At 33.9% G+C, this 13,931-nt stretch overlaps 1 protein-coding gene across 3 annotated transcripts in view; it reads left to right on the top strand.

Moving 5' to 3' along the window:
* The window catches only part of DDX4 (DEAD-box helicase 4), an 87,943-nt gene that overhangs the window by 60,570 nt on the left and 13,442 nt on the right, over nt 1-13,931 (top strand). For all 3 annotated transcript variants that reach the window (XM_055332172.1, XM_055332173.1, XM_055332171.1), the window contains 8 exons: nt 983-1,030; nt 1,129-1,176; nt 1,399-1,541; nt 2,166-2,318; nt 3,668-3,822; nt 7,587-7,716; nt 9,233-9,399; nt 12,962-13,107. In XM_055332172.1, the coding sequence (XP_055188147.1) occupies nt 983-1,030; nt 1,129-1,176; nt 1,399-1,541; nt 2,166-2,318; nt 3,668-3,822; nt 7,587-7,716; nt 9,233-9,399; nt 12,962-13,107 (990 nt within the window). The remainder of the gene's footprint in view (nt 1-982; nt 1,031-1,128; nt 1,177-1,398; nt 1,542-2,165; nt 2,319-3,667; nt 3,823-7,586; nt 7,717-9,232; nt 9,400-12,961; nt 13,108-13,931) is intronic.

Raw genomic sequence — 13,931 nt, 5'->3', positions numbered from 1 at the left:
CAGGACAAGGAAGTTAGAGAGCTTGCATGTAAAAATATATCCAGTTAGATTTTCAAATAGAATGCAGTCCTTACTCTTTTCTGTGATAATGCCAGAAAGTGACTTTAATAGATAACTAGTTATCTAAAACCATGAAGGTAGTATATGGAAAAGAGTTAACGTGACAGGGCTGACTGCTATTCTTCTAATGTCCTGTTTACAAGGTTGTTTTTTGCTTGGCATCTGGGAAATTGGATTTGGGAAGGGTTCTCATCACCCAACTAGTTTTAAGAGTGGCTTACTGTGTCTGGAGTATTTGTACAACAATGTAGTTTTAATACTTGCTTTTCATTCAGGAGTGTGGAATATTAGTATGTGCCAACCAGAAAATGTCTACATTTTCAACCTCTAATAAAAACCATGAGTACTGTGTCTCTAATGAGCTTCTCAGGTGGGCAACATTTTTAACATGTTGTCACAACTTGTTGCTTGGGAAATTAAGTGTATCCTGTATGACACCAGTGGGAGAGGACTCTTGGAAACTTGTGTCTAGTTAACTCTGGACTTTGCCCCATGCTCGTTCTCCCTTTCCTTTCACTGTAATAAATCATAGCTGTGTGTATGACTATTCTGAGTCCTGCTAAATCATACAACCTGGGAATGGTATGATACAACAATCATACAACCCAATACAGATGGACTTTTAGTTCATTTAAAAAAATGCATTCCTTTGCTGAGGAATATAGAAATGAGGAAAGGGACAGAGCAGCTTAAGTAAAAACTAGTAGTATGAAACAGTAAAATTTACATAAAATCAGCATTTTGAATATTAAAGAAACTTAAAATAGTTAAGAATTCTGTCTTAATTGTCTTATTTGTATGAAGGACTTTAAAAATGTCTGTCCATTTTTAGAACTTGTTCTCTTTAAAGATAAGCAATGAAAATAAAGAGGTGCACAGCCTTGTATCTTGATTAATTGTCAATATGGATTTCTTTAATTAGGTGGTTACAAAGGTTTAAATGAAGAAGTAATAACAAGCTCTGGAAAAAGTAAGTTTTATTTTAGATAAGGTATTTGATTTTTACAGTGAAAGTTCTTTCACCCCTCAAATAAAAATATATTTATCTCTGGTTTGATTCCCTTTAAGATTCTTGGAAATCGGAAGCTGAAGGAGGAGAAAGTGGTGACACTCAAGGTATATTAATTTTTGTGTGAACCACATGAACGTCTGTTGCATTATAATAAAAATGAAAAATAAGAACAGAGTTAACCTTTTTTTTTATTTGAAGTGAAAACTTTAATGGTAAACATTGGGAAGTTCTTCAGTATTTAAAATTTGATTTTCAGGTTTTGTTTTCCCTCTTAATTTTCTTCTGATCCTTGTAATGTAAGCTCTATCTTTTATTTGAATTCTAAGGACCAAAGGTTACCTACATACCACCTCCTCCACCTGAGGATGAGGACTCCATCTTTGCACATTATCAGACAGGCATAAACTTTGACAAATATGATACTATTCTTGTAGAAGTATCTGGACATGATGCACCACCAGCAATTCTGGTCAGTATAATAATTATGTATTGAATATATAGCAAACTTTATGTATAAAATATATAGTATATTTTTGTAAGTTGATATTAATACAAAAATTTCATTTTTTCACATATAATGGTTTAGGTTATAAATTGAGACATATCTACCATGTATTACTTATGGAATTAAGGGCTATGTTGAAAGAGTATTAAATTTCATCCCACATTCCCAAACTAGTAAGAGAACTTCCTTTAAATTTACTAAAAAGGGTGTTTTTCCTAGAGATTGAAGATTTCTGCTTCCTAAGTATATAAGAAAAGTCTCCCTTAGGAGAATGATATTCTAAGGAGTTGGTTGGTGCCTTCAGTCCTCTCTGGTTAATGATCATTGTGTTTGTATTTCACAGGTTTTAAGAGGCCAGAAAAAAATGTCTTTAGAACTAGTATCTACAGAGAATATTCTTTAATTCCATCAAGAAATAATATACAGGCTCTAGATAGTACTTTTGTGCAGGGGCGTATTGCTAAAGTAACTTTAGTAGATAAAGTGGAATTAACAAAAACTTGAGACTAACTCAAATGAAAGAAGTTTATGGAATGATCTGCATAGGATATATGAAATTTAATCATATTCCTCCCCTTTTTGTTTTAGACTTTTGAGGAAGCTAATCTCTGTCAGACACTGAATAACAACATTGCTAAAGCTGGTTATACTAAGCTTACTCCTGTGCAAAAATACAGTATTCCTATTATATTAGCAGGACGAGATTTGATGGCTTGTGCTCAGACAGGATCTGGAAAGACTGTAAGTCCTTTTCCCACATGTATTCTGCCCCATAATCAAACTATTAGCAGTTTTTGAACTTTAGTTCTTATGAAGTAGTTTGAATATTTTTTGTTGGATGGAAGGCTGATGATTTTGATGTCCTGTCATACTGAATTTTGCTTCTGAATTCTGGTTTTATTGGGGTTTGTGTACTTCTAAAAAAAGAATTTTGAATTGTTTCTGGAGCAATGTTGAAGTTCATAGATGTTTAGTCTGTTTTAAGACAACTCCTTCTGGAACATGTTAGTATCTAAAACAAAACAATTGAGGGGTGCCTGGGTGGCTCCGTTGGTTAAGTGTCTGACTTTTGATTTTAGCTCAGGTCATCATCTCAAGGTTATGAGATTGAGCCCCCTCACTGGACTCTGTGTTGGGCGTGGAGCCTGCTTGGAGTTCTCTCTCTCCCTCTGTCTTTGTCCCTCCCCCCCTCAAAAAAAATGATTGAGGGTCAAAGCACCAGAGGTTATGAAATGCAGAGAAAGAGAGAAAATAAGTTACATAATAAAGTGGATAAAATTTTGGAGTCAAAAGAATGAGAAATAGCAATATGCATTGCACCTGGTCTTTAATATGAAGTAACTTCAGGTTATGCTATCTAAAAGACTGATGAGATCAGGTTGCTCTTAGGACTTACCTCTGGAATCTGTCTGTTAAGTAGGGTTCTTGAGATGAGTCTTAATGACAGACTGTCTTTTCTGAATCATAGAACTGTAGTTCATGCTCTTTGGTTTTAATCAGCCTCTGTAGTAGAGTTGAAGGGATAATAAATGAGTTGTATAATACAGCAGCTGATGTATGACTTACACATGATTTTGGAGGTAGATTTTAGTGTCTAATTTGCTTAATGAGAAAAACTGTAGCACAAAATTTCTTCTGCCACAGTAACTTGACTAAGCGTGGGTAATCCAAATGATTGATTTCCCAATTTTTGTTGTTTGTGTACCACTTTTGGCAGGCAGTCTGAGAATTTTATCTCTACTCCAAAAGGAATTCATTTAGAATAATTGCTAAGTGCAGTGATTTGTAACAGGTTATGTGTACATTATCCTCTGTAAATAAGTTAAAGTTAATTATTTAGAATTGGTGGGTATGATGTGCTTTTCAATTAACGGAAAAATACCTGTCATTTTATATTGTATGATGTGAGCATAAAAGCTAAAGAGTTAAATATTCACTGAAATAAAAATTGTTTTCCTCTCTCATTTTAAATTTATTGGCAAGGTGGAAGAAGAATATAGAGGCTGTAAGGGAGTAAGGGATACATTTACTTCTACAGGGAGAAGGATGATGTATTAAAAAATTTGTAAATTATGTAATTCAACTTCTAGGCAGCTTTTCTCTTGCCAATTTTGGCACATATGATGCGTGATGGAATAACAGCCAGTCGTTTTAAAGAGCTGCAGGAACCAGAGTGTATTATTGTAGCACCAACTCGAGAATTGATCAATCAGATTTATCTGGAAGCCAGAAAATTTTCTTTTGGGTATGTACATCTGGAATGCCACTCAAAACAAGTTTTTCTGTAGAGATTTTTTTCACATATTTTGGGAAGAACTCAGTGTAGTCGTGTAATTAGTGTTACTTGATTTAAGTGTACTTCTTCATAGTCTTCTTTATGGAATTCCCTATTTATTTTTATTGTTAAAAGAAACATGCTTATATTTTAAAAATAAATATGCATATTAAAAATCAGTGGTAGGAATGCCTGCATGGCTCAGCGGTTAAGCATCTGCCTTTGGCTCATGGCGTGATCCTGTGGTCCTGGGATTGAATCCCGCATTGGGCTTGTGCATGGAACCTGCTTCTCCCTCTGCCTGTGTCTCTGCCTCTCTCTGTGTGTCTCTCATGAATAAATAAATACAATCTTAAAAAAAAATCAATGGTAATAGAAGGTTGATAAAGTAGCGAACATATTGGTGGCATATTTTCTGGTATTTTGAATGTATGTATAATGCATTTTGGGTGTTCCTAATAATAATGTTTACATACAACTTCGTGATATATAAGAGGCTTATAATCACCCAAATTTTTTATCATTTTAAGATTGTTTATGTGTGTGTATTTTATTTCTCTGCTTTTGTGGCATTTAGGTTTCTAGTTTGGGACCTACTAGAAATAAAATTATAATGAATAGCTGGCTAAATAAACTTTATTTTTATGTTTTAAGTATTTCCTTAGAGTAGGTTTTTAAAAATTTAATGTTAAAGGGTATGAACTCAAAACTTTCACCAATATATACCTATCAGCAGTATATAAGAATGCCAATTTCACTACACATTTTGCCAACATTTTGTATTATGTTATCTATTGCTACCTAATAAATTACCTAAAACCTAGTTGCTCAAAATGATTACTGGGGATTAGGAATTGGGAAACAGTTTAGCTGAGTGCTTTTGCTTGAGGTCTCTCATGAGACTGCAGACAAGGTACCAGCCACAGTTGTAGTCATCTGAAGGCTTGACTGTACCTCTCCTATAAGGATCCTTGGTTGTCCTTAGGAAGTGACAGCTGGCTTGCTTAGAGAATGAATGAGAAAGAGCAAGGAGGAAGCTATAAGTGGCCTTATAAAACAGTCTCAGTCACTTCTGCCATATTGTGTTCATCACTCAGCAAATTACTAAGTCTTCCCCATACTCAGGATTACATATGTCACTTGCTGGAACCAGTGCAAAATGAAAATGCAGAGTCCATTCTGGACTTAAAATTCATAAGAATTAAAGCATTAAATCAAGCTAAGGGCTCTTCTTATCTTGGGACCCTACATGACTGCACAGGTTGCACACCTATGAAGCCAGCCTTGCACACACACCCTTAAGGGGAGGAAAGGATATATATTTGAAGAAAGGAAAGAATATGGAAGAGCTTTGTGTATATAGTTTAAAACCACCACAGCATCTTCATTTTTTCCATTTATTTGATTATTAAGAGTTGAACTACTTTTGGAATGCTTAATAAATTTTTCTTTGTTAATTAAACATTGTTATTTACCACTTTATCTGATAGGATCTTAATGTTTTCGCAGTTTTTTCTTTAGAGCTTTCTATGTAGAAATTGTTTACATTTTATTTTCTGTGAATCTGTTTTATTTTATTTGGAGCCCATTATGACAGCTTGAACTCATGACTTTGAGATCAAGACATGAGGTGAGGTCAAAAGTTGGATACTCAACGGAGCCACTCAGGTGCCCCTTGAATCAGTTTATTTTACTTTTTATATTATTAAAAAATATTTAAATTCAATTTGCCAACATATAACACCCAGTGCTCATCCCATCATGTGCCTTCCTTAGTGCCCATCACCAAGTTAGAATCAGTTTATTTTAAAATGAGAAGAAAAACTAAAGTTATTAAAAATCTAATGTCAAGCTTAACAGACTTTTTTGGAAAAGGTGGATGATATGTATTGCTTTGGCCAGTGTTTTTTCTTGATAGTCCTTGTGTACTATGTTGCTTTTAGGTTTTTAAATCAAGTAAAAAAATACCATATTTTAAAAGAAATGAAAACATGTGCATGGTAAATTCAAATAATATGTATGCACAAAATGAATATTTGTACATGGAAATTTGTTGTAATGTTGTGGCAGAAGACTGAAAAGTATCAAAATGTCTATCATTCAAGACCTAGTTAAGTTATGGTACCCTTAGAATAATAATGGTAATAACTAAGTTATTGAAGCCTTAGCATTTGCTAAGTTACAAGTATTTTATATGTACTACCTTATTTAGGCCTAGCAATAGGAGAAAAGAAAGAATTCTTTTTTTTTTCCAAAGAATTCTTTTAGAATAATGAGTTTATTTAATAAACATAAAGTTTTGGGGGTCCCTGGCTGGCTCATTCAGTGGAACATGCAACTTTTTTTTTTAAGGTTTATTTATTCACTTGAGAGAGAGCGAGCACACACATGCTAGTGTACAGTAGAGGGGAGAGGGGCAGAGGTGGAGGGGGAGAGAGAATCTCAGGCAGACTCCACGCTCAATGCAAGCCTGAGTAGGGCTTGATCTCATGACCCATGAGATCATAATCTGAGCCAGATTACAAATTGGACACGTAGCCAACTAAGCCACCCACGAGCCCCAAGCATACAATTCTTGATCTCAGTGTCAAAAGCTCGAGCCCCATGTTGGGTGTAGAGATCACTTAAATAAATAAATAAACTTAAAAAAAAAACCATAAAATTGTCCTGTACTCTTTTTCCCTTCACTTATTTAATTCTCCTCTTTAAAGTGAACTCTTTATAATTTTGTGTGATTTAGTGTAGAAATAGCTGGTGCACATGTATGCACTTTAATACTCTTCTTAGCAGATGGTAGCATACTAAGCTATTGTTATTCTTTTTTTTCAGTAGTAAATATTGGAGATAATGCTTAATCTGGAACTATACCCCTTTTCTTTTTATGAATGCATGGTATCCCTTTGGATGAGTGGACTATAATTAGTTTTTCTACTATTAGATACTTAATCTTCAGTCTCTTGATGCTATAAATAAAGATGGCAGGGAATATTACTGTAAAGTCAGCCTTCCCCTTTGTGGGGACATATCTGAATGGTAAATTCATACGTATGAGTTTATTGGGACAGAGAAGTTTTTAAATTTTATTTTCTTTTAAAAAGGATTTTATTTATTTATTCATGAGAGACACAGAAAGAGAGGCAGAGACATAGAGGGAGAAGCAGGCTTCCTGCAGGGAGCCGGATGTGGGACTCAATCCTAGGACCTGGGATCACAACCTGAGCTGAAGGCAGATGCTCAACCAGTGAGCCACCTAGGCATACTGAGAAGTTTTTAAAGTTTAAAAGAGATTAAAATTGTGAAAGAGCCTGTTTCAGTTTATCCATTTGAGTGCCACTTTTCCCACACCATGGTTAACATGGCATTACTACAGTTCAGGAAAAATGTGTTAGTCTTCATTTGTCTTCATTTTTAAAGTGATGTTGACTTTAAACAAATATTTAAAAGCCATTTGTATTTTTTATTAACCACTTGTTAATGTCTTTGGCCAATTTGTATGTAGGTGGTATTGGTGTTTACTATTGTTTTTGAAGAGCCCTTTATTGGATAGATTTTAGGTTTTTTTTTCCCCATTATTTATCATTTGCTTTTCAGCTTCTTCCGAGGAATAATTTAATTTTTTAGATACTTGAATGTATTAGTTTTTTACTTTAATGGATTTGTTTTCATATTTTGTTAGAAACAAATATATAATTTTTACATAACTAGAAAATAACATGAATTTTTCTTGTTAATAGGACCTGTGTAAGAGCTGTTGTTATATACGGAGGAACCCAGTTGGGGTATTCAATTCGACAAATAGTACAAGGCTGTAATATATTGTGCGCTACTCCTGGGAGACTGATGGATATCATAGGTAAAGAAAAGGTAGGCCTTATACAAGTTAATAAAATTATGGATTGATTAATAATTTTTTTGTATGGGACAGGAAAGAATGATGCAAAGGGATATATTTATTTATTAGAGCACAATTTATGTTAACCTCCATCAGATTCTTTGAATGCATTCTTTTTTTTTTTTTAAGATTTATTTATTTTAGAGAGAGCATGAGCATGGGATGGGAGGGGCAGAAGGAGAGGGAAAGACAGTCTTAAGCAGACTCCACGCTGAGCAAGGGGCTTCATCTCACAAACCTGAATCCATGAGCTGAGCAAAAAACCAAGAGCTGGATGCTTAACCAACTGCACCACCCAGGAACCACTCTTTGCATGCATTCTAACATAATTCTTAAAATAATTCCAATAGGAGATAAATAGTATTTCCTATTTTTGTATTTGAGAAGACAATGAGTAAAAAAAAAAAAAAGAGAAGACAATGAGTGAGATTATATAATTTATTTGAAGTCCCTCAGGTACCTCTAGCAGTAGAGCTAGGATTAGAATCTGGATCTGACTCAGGTTGGTATCTTATACTCCACCACACTAGGAAAAATGGAGTAAATGATTCTATATAGTTTCATATAAGTTGTGATATGTTTTCTTCCTGAAAGAAAGCCTGGTGGTAACAGCAGTTTTGTCTCCTGTTAAAGCCCAGGAATGATGTTAGCCAGGATTATTAAACTTCTGAGTCTTTAAAAAGACATTTTAGGCTTATGTACTTATTTTAGGTATTCATATACCTATTCATTAAGTCAGTGCTTTAAGTCTACTTTGATGAACCTCATTTGCTTTTTTTTAGGCTCTTCTCTAAAGAGATTACTCAAAACATGGTCTGTCTTCATAAAAGTAGTTTTCTTAGAATACTTATTCAGACTATCCAGAGAAATTCACCTTGATTTCTCACTAGATAACTTTACATGGTTGTGCCAAATTCATTTCTTTTCCTTGAAAATGTCTGCTTCTCTTTCTAGTAATAAGTGTTCATGCACAAATGACAGAAGTTTTTCATTCGTTCCTAAGTGATTAGAGAAATGGAGAATTTTTTTTTGAGAAATGGAGAATTTATGAAGAGTTAAGTGTTAGAGCTTAATTTACCACTTAAAAGACATTTGAATATGTCATGCTGTTAGGAAATTTCAAGTCTGACTTTATCAGATAATAAGATCTAGTATGTAGTCTAGTATGGTAGTAGCCACATGTGGCTATACAAATTTTAAAATGATATAAAATAAAAAATTGTTCTTTAGGCATACTAGCTATGGTTCAAGTACTTAATAGTTACATATGGCTAATGGCTAACATGTTAGTGAAGATCAAAGATTCATCAATACTGAGATTAAGAGTACTGTTGTTATCTAAGCATAACGGTTCTCATTATTTTATGCATTGATTTCTAATCTTCATGCCTATGAATAAATTAGTAATTGGAATGGTCGAGAACATTGTAGTTTAATATATTGACTAGTATGCATTTTCTGCTCTAACTCTTGCAAATATTCTTAAAGATTGGTCTCAGACAAGTCAAATACTTAGTTTTGGATGAAGCTGATCGCATGCTGGATATGGGTTTTGGACCAGAAATGAAGAAGTTAATTTCCTGCCCTGGAATGCCATCAAAGGAACAACGTCAAACCCTTATGTTTAGTGCAACTTTTCCAGAAGAAATTCAAAGGTGACATTTTTTTCTTCTTAAAAATAATTGTTTTGTATATAAATGGTTTAGTGAAAGGAAAAGCAATTCAAATATATTATTTTTAAGAGCTTTTTTTTTTACTTTAAGATTTTAACATAGTTTTAAAAAGTGGATGTATTCCTAAAAAATGTACTATATTTTTCATTGTTTTTTGCCTTTATCTTTGGCTGTCCATTAGTGTCACATTTTATTAAAATGTGTATGTGTGTGTGATTACACAGCACCTACCTAGGATTTAATTAGTGCTTACTAAATGGAGTTATTTTTATATTTATGCCTTCTCTTCAAAATCATAGAGCTTGGGAGAATTGGGCCTTTTTAGAAAATTCATGTACCAATTGTTGACATGTATTGAGTATCTTACTATATATACTCTATGGCTTGGTGAATTCTCAGATTAGGATGACACACCCTTTCTAGAATTGTGACTCTTCTTCCTGCTTGCTGCTCCCTTGGCCACAAGGTGCCTCAAGTGACCAGACAGCAGCTTGAGCTTGTAATTCACTAATACTCCTGCTTTTAACTCTGACAGAACTTTTCTCTCTTGGGGAACCGCGACCTCCATACTTCCATACCTATAGCTTAGTGGGGAACAGATTTCTTATGTGAGTCACTGGGAGGGATGGTAAGGGGGCCACTCTTGCTTGCACCCCTTGGCTCTCAGACCAAATGCATGATATAAAGATTTCTGATTGAAAGTCACTGTGCCTTGTTGAATGATGTGCTGTCCTTGTAAAGAAACACTAAGTTGGCCTTTGAGCTGTTCTTTAAGAATATATTCCACTTTCTGTGAGGCTGACAGCTTCTGGGTGTTGTGATATGATACGACCTATAAACCAACCTTATGGTTATGGGCATGCTCAGTTATCTCTTTTGCTGTAAACTGCCTCCTTGTCTGATACAATGTTACATGGGATCAATACTTCTCAAGTCATCAGATAGTGGGGGCTGGCTATTGATTTGGTTTACTTAAGGGATGTTATAAAAAGTCTTTATGTAATATTAAAAAGCTGTTTTTTGGAGGAGAAAGTATAAATTATAAGGAAGAATTATCAGGACTTTTTGTTTTTAGTAGCACATAAAATAATAGCTTCTTATATTAAATGATGTCTTAAATTTGAAAAGTGTTATCTACATTTCCATCATCATATTTGACAATTAATAGTGGGTAGATAATTACCTATCTAAATAGCAGGTAATATTCTGCTGCCTGTTTTTTGATTTGCCCTGAAATAGGAAGGTATTTGGATATTGGCTAAAGTGACTAATGTGTGCTCTCATCACTAATATTTGTTGAGGGTTTTTTATGAGCCATATTTGATTATAAGTCCTGGGGATATATGATAAACAGAATAGAGGACCTGAGCTGAGGACTCCTCACTTGCTTTACTCTCTGCTTTTAAATGTTACAGGCTGCCCATTATCGTGTTGAAAGTACACTTTTGTCATTGTGCATATTGACTAAACCTTTGCAGCATCCATTTCTTCGGCTTATGTTTCTTTCTGTAACTGTCTGAAATTTATTACTTGTGTCTCTAATCTCTCTCCTGAGTGCCAGACTTAAGAATTTAACTCTTTAAGAGTATTTTCTTAGAAGAATTACCAGTAACTAATGTTCATTATGTCTAAAGTGGAAGCTGTTCTTCAGTACCCTCTTTCCTATCCAGTTTTCCTTATTGGCAGCATGGTCTTTCTAAGCCAAAATCCTTTGAATCGTATTGATTCCTTCCTCACATTGCTTTAACTTTCTGCCCTTCAAAAATTAGTCATTTTGGTAGTTATCTCTAAAATATTTCAAAACTGTTCATTTCTCCTCTGTTTCCCACCTTAATTTAAGTCCTTTTTGGTTTTCCTTTGCTCATGTTAGTAGCTTTCTAACCTGTCTCCCTTGACTAATCTCAATTTTGTGTTAGTAATTCCAAAATAAAGTCTGGGATTTTTAGACATTTATTCAAAATAAACCTTACCTTGTTTTCACATCTCCACAGACTAACCAGCTTTCAAACTCTAAACGTGATGTAATCTGCTTCATCTGCTACTTTATTACTTGGAATCATGTATTTCTTGTTGGCTAATCAGGCCAAATTCTGTCCCTCCTCATTATCTGTTCTTGCTTCTTCTTTCTTTCTGCTTAGAATGCTTTCCCCTGATCACCACCGTTCTACATTCTTGCTTGCTGTTGCTCAGATCCAGGTTCATACTTTGAAGATTCTTCTAAATATACCTCATCTCATCCATCTCCTGCCCTTATATTTGTGAAACTATTTTAAATACTGAACATTTTTGGGAATATAGTATGTGTTCAGTAGATGTTAATTATTAAAACTAAAATATTGTATTGAATATATTAAATATTAAAATGTTTAATATATGATTATGCAAATATTAAAACGTTAAACACTTTAAAATATAGTAATTATTTTTTATATAACTGTTTATCCTGTTGATGCAAGTATCTCAGTGGCAGAGACCATCATATCCATCTTTGTCCTTGCAGTACCTTACGCCATATGTGCCTGCCACAGATACTCACTGAATGTTTTATCAAATGAAAAGGATGATGGATAATAAAGAATTGCAGATGATTTTGAGATTTGTGCTTGAGAAGGTGCTTGACTCTAGAAGGAGGGATGTCAAAAAAAGAAGCTTTTCTTTTTCTTTTATTGTAAGAGCAGATGCGAAAGAAGCAGCAGTGATTTATTAAAATTCTGGAAATGATGAGTTTGAACTATTTTTATGATATTTTAGGAGACAGCTAGAAAGTAAGGAACTGCTAAATGGGAGAGAAGAGGAGTGATGATAGATTTAGACCTCCTCCTTATTCTCAGAAAGCTAAACTATTTGATTGGCAGTTCCCTTTCTCCCTTTCCTATGTTTCTAGATGATCTAAAGCAGACCTTAATTGTTTGCTGTCAGTGAATCACGTGTGTGTCTACATGCTGATACCCTTAACCTTTTGAGTGAGCGTCAGCCCAAGGACCCTTCACCTCCTGACTTTTTTGCTCAGTTATGCTCTATAAATATTATCATTTTTTATATGTGTCATGATACAAAAAGCACTGACCTAGGATTGGTTTGCTCATAATTGTTCAAAGTATAGTAATTTAACAAATAATATTATAAGAAAATAAACTCTTAGCAGTAACATACATAGAAGCATTTGTGAAGAACAGAATTTGTGCTCTAGGCTTGCATTTTAGTTTTTTAACAAAAATTGTTTTGTTGTAGCCTGATACTTAAGCATACTTTTTATTATAACGTACGCATTTTATATAGTTTTGCATGACTACCACATCGACTTGAAATGACTGTATCCATAATTTGACGCAAACTTTTTCACTAACAGTTATTGAATATTTTATAAAATCTTAACATTTTATACTGATCTTTGGAATTAGTACTTGGATGACATAAGTTACTTACTTTATCTTATTATAATTGTTACAATCTAATATTGAAGTAACACTTGCAGAAATTCAGTGAATATTAACAAGTATTAATGGAAGAAGATAAGTTAAGGAATAATCTTTTGTCTTTGAAGGTTGGCTGGGGAGTTTTTAAAGTCGAATTATTTGTTTGTTGCTGTTGGACAAGTGGGTGGAGCATGTAGAGATGTTCAGCAGACCATTCTCCAAGTTGGCCAGTACTCAAAAAGAGAAAAACTTGTCGAAATTCTACGAAACATAGGTATCTTACATTGATATAATTATTTTTTGTTATGGTTTTGATTTTTTAAAAATGACAATTTAAAAAATTACTCTAAAATTGTTTGGTATGAGGTTTTGAATAACTGTGTTTTCATTGCTCTTTCTCTAAAGCTCTCTTTATAAAAGGTTTTATGATTCAATTTCCTGTGTAAATTATGTAGCAGTATAGTCTTCATAAAGATTAAAAATAGAAAGTATCTGAGACTTAAACAGTATTTGACTAAAAACTATTCCATAAGAAATACATATTTTTTGATTTAAGAAATAAAAAAGCCACTAATATATCTTTACATCAAACTGTATTTACTCCAACACAAGTGAATTCTTTGTTTTCAATTCCCAGTTTTTGCTTCCTAAGGCTTCCCATAATCATAGATTCAATGAATTTTAGAGCTGAAGGGAACTTTAAAGATGTAGTTGTGTTTCTTCACAGTACCCATGAGAAATTTCTCTCCCCCCCCCAAAAAAAAAACCCACAATTTTTAGAGGAAGTCATATTTCTTTGTTTGATTGAGATAGACTTAGTTTGTGCCTGGAAATAAAACTTTTTATTTTTTGAAAAACTTTTTAATATCACCATTTTATTTTTTTTTTAAAGATTTTATTCATTTATTCATGAGAGACACAGAGAGAGAGAGAGGCAGAGACACAGGCAGAGGGAGAAGCAGGCTCCATTCAGGGAACCTGATGCGGGACTGGATCCTGGGACTCCAGGATCACGCCCTGGGCCAAAGGCAGGCGCTAGACCACTGAGCCACCCAGGGATCCCCCTAATATCACCATTTTAATACCTTCTTATTACGT

The sequence above is a fragment of the Nyctereutes procyonoides genome, unplaced genomic scaffold (genome assembly GCF_905146905.1).
Source record: "Nyctereutes procyonoides isolate TBG_1078 unplaced genomic scaffold, NYPRO_anot_genome, whole genome shotgun sequence".
Lineage (NCBI taxonomy): Eukaryota > Metazoa > Chordata > Mammalia > Carnivora > Canidae > Nyctereutes > Nyctereutes procyonoides.
This window is presented reverse-complemented; position numbering and strand designations above follow the sequence as displayed.